The 15,652-nt window shown below is 34.0% G+C and overlaps 1 protein-coding gene across 4 annotated transcripts in view; it reads left to right on the plus strand.

Annotated features, from left to right (window-relative positions):
- The first annotated feature begins 9,739 nt into the window (after window positions 1-9,739).
- The window catches only part of LOC114878463 (neurotrimin-like), a 100,794-nt gene continuing 94,881 nt past the window's right edge, over window positions 9,740-15,652 (plus strand). For 2 of the 4 annotated variants that reach the window (XM_029192311.2, XM_029192312.2), the window contains exon 1: window positions 9,741-9,928. In XM_029192311.2, the coding sequence (XP_029048144.1) occupies window positions 9,805-9,928 (124 nt within the window). In that variant the 5' untranslated portion in view covers window positions 9,741-9,804. Of the gene's footprint in view, window positions 9,933-15,652 lie in introns of all 4 variants that reach the window. The other 2 variants (XM_029192313.2, XM_029192314.2) reach the window with 2 other exon arrangements.

Genomic DNA, 15,652 nt, shown 5'->3' on the forward strand with positions numbered 1-15,652 from the left:
TCCCAATTAACGTTTGTGGCATTCAGAAATAAACATACGAATACGTTTTGCACCGAACAAGTTATGTATCTTTACTTAACTCTCCAATAAAGATAAGTGTTTTCAATTCCAAACTCGTAACGCGTTCGGTTGCAGGCCACGATACAATACTGCAATGGAACTACAATTTTATAAATTCCAACTGGATTTGTTTCTCCCAGTAACCTTCTTTCCTTTCCTTCTCTCTTGCTCTCTGCGAAGAGAAACAAACGGGGTCCACCATTCGAAAATATTTACGCCCGCAGCTGATCGCAAACACATAAAATAATATGACACATCCGAGAACGCCGCAAATGCTGCGCACGGTTGCGTAGCTGCTACCGTTTTGTTTATTACATTTTGTTTGCCCAATAACATGGTATGTTCAATTTCCGAATCCAATATCGTCGTTAATATTGATCTCCAACACAAAGTAAAATGGGACGGTGTTACCGCGCCACGATGCTACAATTATATACGGGATGAATCTTTGTGCACACGCTTGATACGTGTATACGAACAAACGGGCATTAATCCTTGGAAGTAAACCTATGAATGATTGACGGTGAGCCTAGAAATAGAATTATCGTTGACTGTTGATGTTAGAGATACAAATGAACGGATTTAGGCGTGCAAATTGTGACAGGTGTTTAATATCGATAACCAGGTTTGATTCTGTAGATATTGATACTAATTTCAGGCCTACACCTTTTGATACCCTGAAAAGAATTTTTCTGGTACGAAGTATTGTTTATAACAGCCATAAAAATTCCTCTGCTAAGTTTAAACGTAGAAACTAGAACGTCGTAGAAATTGGCACCAGCAGGTCTATTTTTTAGGTACAGCAGAGCTCTAAATATGAATTTGGCAATTGCGACCAGCAGGGTCGAAAGAGTTAAAAGTCTGAGAGAAATGACCCTTTTGCTACTACAGTAGACTCGTTATATTGTTATGTGAGCGATGTGACCTTCATATGGATCTTCAATCATACAAGTGCTGTTTTTCCACCATCATAACCTACGAAATTACACTCCCCCCTCTCACCAAATGAGACTGGAAGTTTGAAAAATGTTTCTTTCCTAGCACTCCATCTGTGGCAATATAACGAGAATCTGCTATATATAACTATGGAGATTCGGATTAACAAAATTTTTTTCGGTTTTCAAATTTAACAAAAGAAGATACACAGATAAAAGTTCAAGAAAATGATTATTTTTATAGATATGAAAGTTATTAATGAATAAAGCGAGAAAAATTAAACATGTGAAATGAATGAAAATAGTGAAAGGCTTTCAGTAAAGGAAAGAGAAAGTTTGACATCATCGAAATTGTATACAGCGACTTGTTGAAGCGTTTTGTGCAGAGAAAAGAGCGGCAGCGAACCAAGCAAAATGAGGATGGGGTGTGAAGCTGATAAGGGTTGAAGGGGGAAACAGTGCATATGACTTCCCTATCAGCGGCAAGTGCTCATAAGCGTTTAAATGACTCTTCGTTTGTGAAATATCATTGACAGCTATTCAGGCATATTTCTAAAACGAGCTTCCTATGTACAAAAGCCTGTCATCTTCTTCTACCCCTTCCTTTTAAAGCTTCGCAATATGCTTTAAACGGATGTCATATTGCTGAATCGAAGTTTCGTTGTACATTCATTTGCTTTTGCTTGCTGAATTTTCAGGTATTACACAGCCAACGTCATTTTGTTTAATTATTTAATTTAATGAATAATTAATTGCCTCGCATCGCTATTGTAATAATAATGTCTTTTAAAATTTTGTGTTAATTTCTTCCCTTTGAGTATTCAGTCGCATTAAAATATATGATGTCAACCACCGATGCCCACATCGTAATTGATTGTTAATTAATGGTAATGTATATTTAATTTGCAAAGTTGGAATGCATTTATTACGACATACATGTTTGTCTCGTTTCGGAATGATTATCTGTTCTTGAAGATCGTACACATCTTTCAGAAGATTAATGTACCGAAGTGTACATACCCTTGAACATACATTTACATTATACATGCAAACACACATGAATGTCGAGAATGCCGCGAAGTTGCGTTCGCATTAAATTAGACGCTTCTTCATTACTGCAGACATGCGTGAACACTCAACCGTACGATGCTGTTTCAACAGGGATGTGATTGTACTATAATTGATTATACTCAACAGCGCATATGTGTACAGCAGGTATGCGGCATTACAAGAGCTCCCATGTACAAACAATGTGTTAAGAAAATTTACTATCGCAAAAACAAAACAACTATAGATACATTTCAAAAGCTCCAGCTATAGTGCGCATAACAGGTAAACTGAATAGTGGGGAAACATAGATTCCTGGGTGAAACCTTTCTACATATTGTGTTGGGATATTCAGCAGACTACGGGATATGGATTTTACAATCCGATAACATTCTATGAAATTTTTCACTCCAAACTAGCTGGGAAAAATTCTTTTCACAAAACCAATCTTCATGGAATTCATTCAGCTGAAAAGATTGTATAAAAATACATATTTACATGCTTTTGAACTTATAAAGGGTTTCGTGAGGATAATAGCACGACGTACCGTGTACATACGTGCCTGTTAAGCTGCTTCTGTACTGTATAACAGTGTTATGAAATAAATTGTTTTATAACTTTGTAATACAATATGTTTCTATAACCTGTTACAAGATTATACTCATTGGATGCATTATTAATAACGATGTTCAACGTGAAGGATATAATTCTAACAGCAGCAGCATCAGCTTATGTAATTTTATGAAAATATTAAAATAAGCTTAAACAAAGATTCTGTAAATTCGAAAACATTATAGTAGTAGTTCTGTCAAGATTGGATTGAAAAATGGTGGAGCAATATCAAAGAGTTGTTTCGTAGGTAGGAAAGTTGAAAATTTGATAAAAATCTTGAAAATTCTTCAAGAGAATACCGTTTCATCTAGGCAAGAAATTTGTAGCTGTAATTATACATATTTCAAGATGACAACGGCACCAAATACTAATCTCAATTATGTTAGGGACACCCGGAGGAACTAGAACAACAGATAGTTTTGAAGAGAATTATATGGCCGCCTAAATCGTCCAATTTCACTAATCGGGCTTCTGTGGGATGAATTAGACAGGAGGGTGAGAAAACTGGGTCCAACTAGCTCCTCAGACCTGTGGATTAAATTATTAAGTGCGTGGAACGACGTCTCGTGAAGTTAATTGCATTCGTAGATTAAGGAAGTGTCAAGGATTTTCCCTGTGATGATAAGGCTCGAGGTGGTTAGATAAACGAAAATATAATGTGAACTTTAAATCAAACGTTATATAATCTGATATGGTTTACATGTGAATGTATAATTTTTAAATGAAAGGGTTTCATGTATTAAAAGAATAATTTTTAAAGGAATACTAAAATTTAGGAAATGAAAATTGTGACTCTCTCCATGGGTCTCCAAGGGCTATTAAATATAATATTTTTTTTATATAAAACCAAATTGGTCTTCTACATGAATTTCTCGTCAAAAATTAACGTTTCAAATTCTGTAGAAATATTTTTACGTCCTGCTTTAAACGTCCTAGGGTTAAGGAATCCGTTACTGTTTAAGCCAGAGAAGAGAAAAAAGTAGTTGTAGCATGTTTATCTTCACGACTTTTTAGGATAAAGACAGTCCTTGACTATGTGCTATCCAGTAGGAACTTTTAACTCAGAAAACACTACTATCAGTGAATTATATCGGTGAATACCTGGAGAGTAGAGGGTTGTCGGGCTACCAAGTGGTACTTTACGAACGCTTAAAGGGGTGCCAAAAAAAACCTTGGATAAGAAAAGAACTTTCTATCTCCTTTTTAAGCAACGAGGAACAAGTGCCATGACAGAATAACTATTATTTTCTATACTTAAAATATTATTGCATTAAATGCTCTGAATGTAATGTCATTGATATTATTAATTAATATTATCTATTCATCTCTACTTAGTATTAAGCATTACTAATTTATATCAAAAAATTGTTATATATTATAATCCTGATACAACTATTTTATTTTAAAACAATGATTTAAGCTAGTCAAAACGTGAAAAGCAACTGTGTAATGGAGTAAGAAAGTTCTAGAAATTCGAAGACGTAGAATCATCTGTTTGAATTATGACTTCTCTTACGTCCTGTATATCTGTTGCTCCTTTGAGGTAATACGTTGGCGTTGTAATTCGGCCAGATAGTGGTGTAGGTCGGGTCATCGCTCCACAAAGGCAGGTTCGTACGAAGCTAGAGGGAGTGGTGAAGCCAAAACGAGAGAAGTGCGAGTGGTAACAGAGGGTTAGAAGGGGCTCGAGTCAAGTAGGGTGGATACAGTGATGCGTAGAAGGAGGAGTAGTAGGATGAGGTTGGTAGAACTAGTATAGGCAGTATTCCGTTGAAAGCCTGTCCTTGCATTCCTTCGTAACCTTGTTATGTCACCCACTCAACTTAACCGCTAAATCACGTGTACACTATGCTGCGTTTCCAAAATCAAAATCACCGCTTTCATGCTTAAAGACAATTACAGATACATCTACCGTCGACGATAGAACTTCTCTCTAAGATCACCAACTCATTTTTACCTATAGCCTGATTGTATATCTTACCTGTAGTAATACTATGTAAACATACCTTACTGAAAAATTACTTTCTGAATTGTTAAAAAGAAAATGAAAAGAACCTCAGTATTAAGCGATCCTAAGTTAACAGTTGAGTTATCGCAAGGATCTGCAAAGAAAATACGTCTTCATACTGAAGGAAAATGGATACCAAGAAAATCATATATCAAGATAGAAAAGATTAATTTTTGCTGAGGAATTTATTTCTAACAAAAATATGTGATATAAAATGACATATTTTTCTCTAATGAAAACAAATTGAATAATGCCTAACTTTGGTATGAATGTGGATTTTGAAACAAGAATTCATATATGAATATTTCCTTATCTTTTGCGCTTTTATTTTAGAATAGTATAGGATGTTCCATTTCAATAGGATTTGCAAGAATATATTGCAAATATGAAGCTTGTTCGGGGATATATTAAAATACGTAGAATAGAAAAATAATACCTTCTAACGTTTTAATAAAATCTTGATTCGACGAAAAAATAGCATTTCGAAATGCTCAAATATCCTAAAAATTAAATGCAACGCGATAATAGCGTGGCTCACGGAACTGTACAAAGTAAATAAAATGTGATTTCTACATTGCCCCCGGTAGCAGAGTTAAAATGAAACGGGCCGTGGAAAGTCTTTATTACCAGAAGAATGAGGAAAGTACCGCTCAAGTAGTTGAACAGTAGTTCAAAGCGAAATGGTTCCCTGCAATATTCGGTGCCAACAGTAGTTACGTTACACGTAGTGCAATGTCAGGCGGTTGCTAGTATTGAATATCACCAGCAACGTTGTAGATTCTTGAAACATTGTAAAATTGGCCATGTTAGAGGCTTAAATCGTTACAAATTTTCGCTTTCGCTAAATCATTTGTAATAAATAAATCGGTATTGATAGCATTAAAAGTTTTAAGGTCAACATTCATAGTGAGTATTTCAATAAATAAATATAAAAAAGTGTACGGATAAAAAATTATTCCTGTCTTATTATTTAAATCAAAAGTTAATACGAATATCGTAATAAGTATTTGTCGAAGAATCCCAGGTTGTTGGGGATCAATGATAATTTCAATTTCTTGATGTTTATGCACAGCAAATAATTGAATTCTCCGAGGTACCATCGTCCCAATTATGAGCCCCTTCATAGTTGAGTAACATTTCCGGAGGCAATTAGCTGTTGTTGACAAACGCAATTTGCGAGATGTAACTTTGTGACCATGCAAGCAGACAGAACGGAGCTTGCCTTGTGTCGCGTTGCTAAACACATTGGCACTATATCTGACGGTGCATCCTCGCTGGAGAGCATCGGTTGTTACTTTCGAAGTAACCAAGCATCGTGTCCTCTCTATCCTTATTTACCAACACCAAAATATCTAATCACAGTGTTTCTCAAAGTGCCTTCACCGAAACTGAAATGACGTTACACACCTTTGTCAAACTAGAATGTTTGAAGATTAAGTGACTACATTTGCTCCTAAGCACCTGCTGCCTTGCTAATTTTTACGTTTAAGCGTTTACATTCATTTCAGTTGCATGTACATGCTGCGTTATTCTATACATTTTTGGAAGAGTTTAAAAATGACTATATTGCGAACGAAGGTCAACATTTAAAAATTTTGTAATGAAACTAGGTTCATACATCGTAAATCGAAGTACTAGAGGCATCGAAATATTCTGCTTAGCTTTTATTATGTATCTACTTAAAATGCATCGAATTGCATTGTTGGTTTGATTATACATCTGATACATCCGATGAACGTAGAGAGTCAATGTATACATATGCCGGAGATGATATTCATGCTTGTTTTCCAGAGATGAGTTTTACTCTCTTGTAATGCATCAGGCTCTATTTTATCCTAACAATCCCTTCATTGACTACTAGAACCGGAAGAATCCCTTTGTACGTGGTACGTTGTGTACTGAAGTACCTACTGTAGTATATTAACTTGAACTTACACGTTTTGTAGTCTCACGAATATTTCCAATTCGTGTATCACGTAATTCTTTTCATGTAAGATTATTTATGTAAAATTAAAAAAAAAACACGAAAAGCAATTTTTGCGTATGGTTCAAACTTAATAAACCTAATTTGATTTTAGACAAGGATTTGTAATGCAGTTTGTAGAACACTTGTTCTACTTGCAGTTAGATTGTCAAGCTTCGTAGATGGAGAAAAGGAGCGAGGGCAATCGAAAGGTTCATGAGGGAATGCAAAGTATTTCGGTGCAAGTCGTAGCACGGTCGATTGGCTTTGGAATCGAGAAGAGGAGAAAGGGTGGAGAATCTTCAAGGGCTAGCGTGATGCTGGCAGGCGATGCTTCGGTAGAAAGGGGTTTAGGATTATTAGAGCAAAGGAGAGCATAGGTTGGGAAAAGAAGAAGGGAAGAAGAAGAAAGAAGGACCAGCATTGTCAGAAGTTGGAAGGTACAATGGCAGTGTATCTTCTGGCGCCTTCGAGTCTCTCAGACACGCCTTCTGCCACGATCTGCAGGAATATGCTACGTTTCTTTCTTTCCCTTCTATATGTTATCATTTTGTAATTCACACCTTTAAAAAGATTCGTTACCTATGGAAATATGGACAACAATGCATTATATTACTTTTAAATGTCACAAATAATTAACAGGTTGATTAAAGTCATTAATAATCCTAGCTACGAATTTTATTTACATATATAAAACATTTTAAAAGAACAAATAAATGGTATTTTAGGTGTAATAACGAAACGTAACCGTTAAATACTTAATTATCCTGAGAAATAATTTAGCAAAGAAGAGCTGCTACCATGGGTGAAAGTACAAAGCATGTATCATGGAAGAATTTGCATTATACCGTTGCACAAACGTTCTGCAACAACCTTTGTAATCCTCTTACTTGAATCCCATTAGAAACTTATGGGGTCAATTGAATTAAAACATTTGAAAATGACCGCGTATTAAAGTTAGTTATATTAAAATAATTGTTTTGAACAGTCAGTGCATAATCATACGATGTTTATTAATTTATCAAAATTTCGTGTCAGTAATAATTATCATAAAAAACAATTAATTGCTCATTTTGAAATGTGATTCTTGTGTGCGGATACAATCTGAGCAATCTGAACAGTAGAATTCAATAATCCGATATCCAGTAGTTTGGTTTGCCGGATAGTCCGCCATCCAGTAGTTCAGCATGCTCGATAGTCTGGCACGGATAGCCCCACATAGCCCAGTCACTTTTCTGGTTTTTTTAAAAATGTTTTTTAAACAAAAAAACAAGGTTTACGAAAAAAATAGGCATCTCAACATTATTTAAAGAGACTTTGTGCAATAATCCAACTGCCTCATGTTCTACTGTACCGTCATTAATTGAAATATTAATTTATTTTATTTTAGTTAATAAATTGTTTTGCTTTGTAATGGTTGTTTTTAAAACCATTTTTCTGACTCTTATCATATTACAAATATAGTCGAATAATTTGGCTAATTCTAAAATTGCATATTTACATGAAGCTACGTCACATTTTCATGACAAGTAATTTTTAACAGTAGTGTATATATTATTTTATTGTAACAGACAATCAAATTAAGTTATACTGCGTGAAGGTAATCTCCGTTAAATCGATTACTATTGCTATTTACAGACTCACAATCAGTTAATTAAAGAACAAATATCATTTAATTACACATTGTGCAGAAGATTAACGATTATTGAACAGAAACGTTGAACGTATAATCCGATTGTTTCACGGTTAAAGGTCCATCCAGTCTAGCTAGTAGATGATTGATATCGCTTAACGGTCCGCCGTAATCACAATAGGCGCGGCTTCGGTGATCCCTAATCTTAGTGATTAAGTGTACTGCAGTCTACGTTAATTGAATAATTGACATTCCTCGTCAATCGATGAATATTCCAAATATTACATGAAATACTTTAAATGTAGGTTAGTAAATTTTCCTCCTGTTTGTTGGGATTAGTTAATAAACAAACTTGTATTTGTGGTTGATAATTGATCGTTAGTAGTGTATAAAAGACTCGACATCGATGAAGCAATATTGGAATGGTGAACGCAGGTCAATTTAAACTAGAGTACCAAATTTAAATTACAATCTTGAAATGCTCCTTCAAGCTGCTTATTTACTGCTTCAAATTCAAAGACAGGAGACACTCTGAATAAACAGAGAGTGACAAAGGGAGAGGATAATGGCAACAATAAATATGTAGATTCGTATTTATAACGCGACGGAGGTTAATTAATTAAAATTTTAAAAAAGTTATTATCGATTGTACTTTTGCATTTTATTTTAACTATTTGCATTTAATATCAATTCTATGCATTATATTTCCATTTTTAACAAAACAGTACATTGTGTATACGAGGAAACATTAAAAAATAAAATTACAGTTATAGATACAATTACACATTAAAAACAAAGTTACGTGTTTCATATCATTCAAAAAGTGAATTTTATTGCGTTCAGGCTGGCACAAATTTCAATGCAGGAAACTGCATTGATTACAATATTAACTTTAATTACGGAATACAAATGAACGTCATTGTACGAGCGATGTTTCCGTTTCGAATATTGATTTTAGCAAAAATATTTATAGTTTTACTTTAGGGCTGATCCTGGCCAAGTATCAAGAGAGGTAAGAGTCTCAGAATATCTTGGATATGTTTTTCTTGTTGCTGGCCAAGGAAACGTATTGTATTTGTTTTGAAGTAAATTTTATTTTACTGTGAGTTATTAAGAAATTATTCCAGCTCTAGCAGTACCATTCCGATACATTTGGCAAAATTGTGATACATCAAAAGCAGAGCAAAGAACATTCTACAGGTGCTATTATCGGTTAGCAAGGAAGCACAGCGTTGCCTTCGACTCAGCTAGATATACCGATAATTAATCATCACCTATTGATAAGAGATAAGTGAGCGGGATTAAAGGGATAGTGGTGTGAGAGATAGGGTGAAGCTTAAAGTTAGAAACCCTACAACGCAAGTGCGCATGCGCGTGGCGGGAAAAGCGCAGGAGTGGGGAGAGCCGGGTGGTAAGAAAGCTGCGGCAAGGCGACGAAGAGTCGTGGTGGGGGAAGGGAGTGCGACACGCTGTTGGGATACGCGAAGCGCGACCCTTCAGTCGGAATGCCGCTCGCGTACTATCTACTCGTCTGTTCGGCAGTGTGATGATCAGTGAACGTGTGATGCGTGTTTTGGAGAGCATCGAGAGCCGTTCCCGGTTCCTAATGATGGTTCTGCTGCTCTCGACGTATACTGCAACTGTTTGGACGGATAATTCCACCGGTTCCGGTGAGTGAGTACCTGTTAGCTATTAGTATGTATAGTGATGCGCGCCAATTCGACTTATCCTAACCTTAACCTACTGAACAGTTCAACGCGGTTTCTTTTTCCTTTTTATATTAAACTTGTTGTTTGGGGGAACAAATGCAAACACGGACAGGTGTGATTTTAATAATCGTCTTTGAAAATGTGATTTCAAAATTATGGATTATAATTATAATATTTGTAATTCTTTCGGAAAGGGTGTCGTGTGTTATATATAAATTCAAACTTTTACCACGAGATGAGATTACTATCAAACAACAGTGTTAAAAAAAGGATTTAAAGAATAACAAAGAATTTTTAATAAATGTGGATGCTATCATTAGTTTTGGAGTTATAAGACATATTCAAGTGTGTGTAAGTCAAGTGTGTTTTTCCTTTTAAGTCTTCTGTTTCGAATTGTACGTATTTCTGTTTACTGCTGTTGAATGACATTGTAACTTTCTTCGCAATCATTTAATACAGTTCATTATTTTATTATAAGCTCATAATTGTAAACATCTTGTAACTCTACAAGCAATGATATTTGAATACACGTTTGTTAAAACCTTTCTTTGTTTCAAATTGAGTACTATATGCTATTGAAGTGTGGTGTCAATTTATCTCAGCATACTCCATAATGTTCCGATAATGCCATACTTCATTTTTAAATCTGAAAATATCGGAGCGGACGAAATTGCGCGCGTGAATAAATTTTAACGATTTCGGAGTTAACGAAGATACAAATATCACATTTGATTTAATCTCCATTATTGTTCGATAAATCATCGTACTTATCGAGGGAATTATAAAGTGGTAATAATATATTTCTAAATAAATGACTATACGTGCGTATAAAATACATCTTGAACATTCTTCGATTTTATTAATAAATGTAAACAATAATGTCGGAACTGTTAAAATTCCCTGTGCAAATTCATGCATCAAATTTTTTCGTTCTGTAGTTTGTTTTAGGAAAAGTTGCACACAGTGATTTCAATGCTTATTAATTCTACTTTTCGGTTTACTTGCTCGGTAATTGTTTCAGTAAATATTAATTTATCTATTAAAGCACGGCTATTTAGCATTATACGAATGCTATCTAGTAAATTTAATAAATAATAATTTCAATTTAATTCTACATATATGTTACGAGTTGTATTAACTTCTTAAGTTAATAATGATGGAAAACTGAATTTATTATTTATTGTGTAATATAAGAAAAATAAACTAAAAGTCAATGAATCTGGTCTATAAATATCTCTAATTTGTTCATGTTTTTGCGAAAAATGAAGCCGTGAGTGTGAAAATTTTGCATTCTTTTTTAATAGCATCAGATTAGAGAAAACACTATGTGCAAATTGAACGATTTATTTAAATTATATTTACCAGCAAGTAGCATTACATTTCCGTTAATGATACTTACAGGACATTTATGTTCAATTTTAATTGTGTGGTTACCATTATAACGGTTGGAAGTTATTTTGTGTACCTAGCTCGGGGTGCGTTGCACGAATTGCTTTAGGTAGAAACAGAGTTTCACGCTGTTATCGGCAAATACAATCAGGCGCGTTTTTGAGATTTTTGCCAGTGTTGCCTATACTGTTTGCAGGAATTTAAATATACAATAAATCAAATCGTACAAGAAAATTTAACTAACTATCATAACTTGAACATTTTTCTTCTGTTCCAACATCTATTTCTCTGTTTGTAAATTTAGATGTTTTTAACAATTTGTATTAAATGTACGATTAAATTAAATTCCCAATTACACGCATGGCAACAATATTAAAGTCTTCAGACATACATAACAGATGATTGTTATTCGAGCCCTACGAAATGATTATCCAAGGTTGCTGTACAACACAATGGACCGTCTTTTTATTCGTTAAAACTGAATTGTTTTAACCACTGAATGAGTTTAAAAGCAATTCCAGTTGCGCGAAATTGCTCACTAGTTTTCTGGTAACAATCAGTTTCGCACAATTTTATGCACTTAGAGTGTTTCACTTGATTATTTGAAATCCGAGTTTGAGGCGAAATAATTACTGAAACAGTTTAACTGAACATGTACATAGGAGTTCATTAAACGATCTCTCGTGTTTTTTATACCTATAATGAATGAACTGAATGATATATAAATTAAATGAGTAAATTCTTGCTTGAAAGTTGAAAACTGAGCAATGTGATTACTGGAAATATTTGAATAAATAAATACAGTAAACTCTCGTTATATTGCCACGTGAGTGATTCGATCTTCACACTACTAGTGCCGCATTTTCAATTTACGCTTCTGTCCCCCTCCTTCTCTAAATGAGAGGTTGTTTGAAAAATTGTCCACTTTTACAACCCTGTCTGCGGCAATATCATAGAAGTCTATTGTAATATAAAATTTAATTCCAATATTATAAAAATGTAATATGGAATTATGTGAGGATGTAATTGAAAAGTTTTGCATACTAAATACACTGATAAAGAAACGTTGATGCTCGTCCAATTCCGAGAACAAACCACGAATCTCTAGACCTAAAGTACTAGAAGAAAATGGAAATAAGCTTAAGGAGATCCGTGAATCTGTCAGCCCGACAATAATATTGTCAAGTGGAGATGCAAAGGATTTCCATCCACATCTTCTCTAACAATAAACTACGGCCAATTCGTAGATTTTAAAGCAAGAATTGTGCTTTCATAAAGAAAGAACGATTCGCGGTAAAATTCTGCGAATATAGTTCTGAAGCTATCTTAAGATAAGAATTTCTTAAATTTTATGGATCTCTGTATCTCGTTAACAAGTTGCATGCACTTTCGTGGAAAAATATTCGGTTTACCATCGAATCGTTACTTACAAACCTTCTTCAGATAAAATTACTGTTCTTTGTGGGTAGATATTTTCGTTTTAACAATAGTGAATGTAACATATCATCACGTTACTTTCTGCCATAAGACAAAATGGATATTTCCTCTAGTTCACTACCAATTTCCATGGTTTTTAAAAAATTTAGGATTTTCTTTCTTGAGAAAACAATGAATAAAAATGTGAAACTTTCTGGAGTACAACATTGTGGTACTTTTATGTTATCAATTTAAGTCAAAATTTGAAGTCTGACATTCGGTATGCAACAAACTGACAGAACTGAATTTTTCAAAAGCTAAATATAGTAAAGGGAAATGGTTTTCGAATTTATATTCTACGAGGCCAAGACATATTTCTGAGGTGTTGCATACATACTGAACAAGCAAAATCGAACATGCAAACAAGTTACAATAAAAATATTTGAAGAAAATTTATTTAATTTGAATCTATTGATTAGTAATGGACACTTTTTACGAGTGCATGGCTTCCTAAGCGATTTCTTGCGAAAAAAACCCGACTACACTATAGGGATTCATAAATAGATTATTCTGTTATAAAAGTTAAATAAGTAAAAGTTAAATTAACTCTAAATCCACCACGTTTCCCGTGGATTTAACTCGGAATCACACTTTGGGGTTGAAGTTGTTTCTCTTTCACAAAGTGTAAATAACACGAAGCAAGTTTAGTAGCTTCAGAAAAATTTCGGTCCAAACTGTACACGACTTACGGCTCATGAAATATTTTGCTGTTTTTTAACTCAAAAATTTATTTTTGAATTACCAGTACCAGATTGTTTATGCAAACGATTATTTCTTAATTTGCATAAAGAATTAATTTAGTCTCTTGTACCTTGACTTTTTCAAGTTAAAATTTCCTCCGTCTTTTGGTAGCAGGCTGCTACTCAAAATTAAGAGAGGGATTTATTGAACCATTAACAGGTAACTGGTCATAGTATTCGCCAGTAATTTACAGCAATATTTAATTTAATTAAATAAAATTAAAATTAACACTCCAGATTCGCTGTTCAGTCAAGACAATCCAGCTAATAACACAAAAGCTCCGGGCCAATACAAATTTAATTTAACTCAGTAATCACCGGATTAAAACGCTGGTTTAAAAAATGAAAAAATAAAAGAAACTAGATTAATAATTCAATAGAGTATCTATATTGGAAGATTCGATTGAAGAATTAATTTTGAATATTGTTAAGAATTAATATTTTTTTGCTCCAAATTAAACATGCATTTATTACTCCAGTGATCAAAGTGTCAAAGATATATGCAATTCGTACATGCATGCAGATTCAATTTGCAGTTTACTGTCGCTTCGTATAATTTACTTCTCTTTAGGTAATACAGAAAGAATCGAGTGATATGTAACTCGTGCATACAATACATGCTTTCTTTGTGTCTGACCGAAGAAAATATGTGTTGATTTACAGCCAGCGTTTACCTTAAAAGCGTTCTTTTCTTACCAAAGATAAATCGACACGATTTGTAATACACTGGATATCCTATAGTAGCTGGTAAAGAGGAGAGGTGTAGAGACAACTTGTAAATTTGGAAGAACGTTTATTAATATAAAGTTGAATACGAAACAACATGAAATTAGGTAATTAATTTTTAGCAGGTCATAAATTGCAATATTGAGATTTCTAAAATATTCTTAGATGATTTTCATTTCTTTAAAAGAAATTCAATAGATATTTGTTGTAGATTTTTATCTATTGATTTTCATTAATATCCCTAGCTTTTGAGAAATTTAGTTTTGAAAAAAATAAGGAACAAGGATTTTTAATTTTTAAAACTGTTACCTAATTCATCAAGAAAATTTTAGAGCACTCTGTGTATTCACAATAAATTTTGCTTGGTACAACACATTTACTGTTTTACCAAAGAGATAGTGTTGGACACTCTTGCTGCATGTTTCGTAGCAATCGATCGAATAGCTAAATACCGGAAACCGTTTCGATGTTTATATTTAGCTGAAAGAATACAGAATTAGTATTCATGGTACATAGGAGCGAAGATTCGAACAGAATTCGTTATTTGAAGGGAACATCATTAGATAAAGTAAAAAGTATATTTTCTGTTCACTAAGTTCTGATTTTGATTCTGATTAATTATCCGTCCGTTGGTGGAAGGTTCGACCATTAGGCGCATAGTGGGCCTGGATCAATTCTGCCCCCCCCCCCCCCCCCCCCCCCCCCCCCCCCATGAGGAAGATTATCCGGGATAGGGGCTGTTCATGTTAATGCCAAAAGTTTCAACCAACTTTATAACAAATATTTCCATTTTTTTTTGTTAATACTGTTATTTAAAAATAGTATAACTACCGAGAAACTTGCCACGTGCAAGAGAAGAATAAATATGAATGATAATAACGCGATCATTAGTAAACTTCAAAATTACGTGTATAATTTCATGTTTCGGCTAAATCATGGAACAGAAAAGAAAATCGAGGTTAAATCGGTACCCTAAACACTGCGCCCCGCTACTTTATAATAGCTGTATAAGCCGCGCGATATGGTATTAAACGGATGACAACGAAATTATTTGGCTGGTAGTTATTCATCGCGTGGTATAAACCCATTGCGGTGAAACGACGCACGATATACTAGAACCTGTATACGAAATGAGAGAAGCAGTCAGTCTGATTCAGCTATCACCTATTTCACAAATTTCAGTTGTTATGGAGTATTATCAATCGAAATCTACGACGAATAAATCGGTATTGCTCATATTGATCATCGAATTTTCACTGTTCTCGAAATTAACTCAAATGATCCGTACGGTTCAATCTTTCACCAAAGGATTAAGAATTATTAACCTTTTTGTTAAGTCACTATAAATAAAATG

This window comes from Osmia bicornis, chromosome 2, assembly GCF_907164935.1.
Source record: "Osmia bicornis bicornis chromosome 2, iOsmBic2.1, whole genome shotgun sequence".
Lineage (NCBI taxonomy): Eukaryota > Metazoa > Arthropoda > Insecta > Hymenoptera > Megachilidae > Osmia > Osmia bicornis.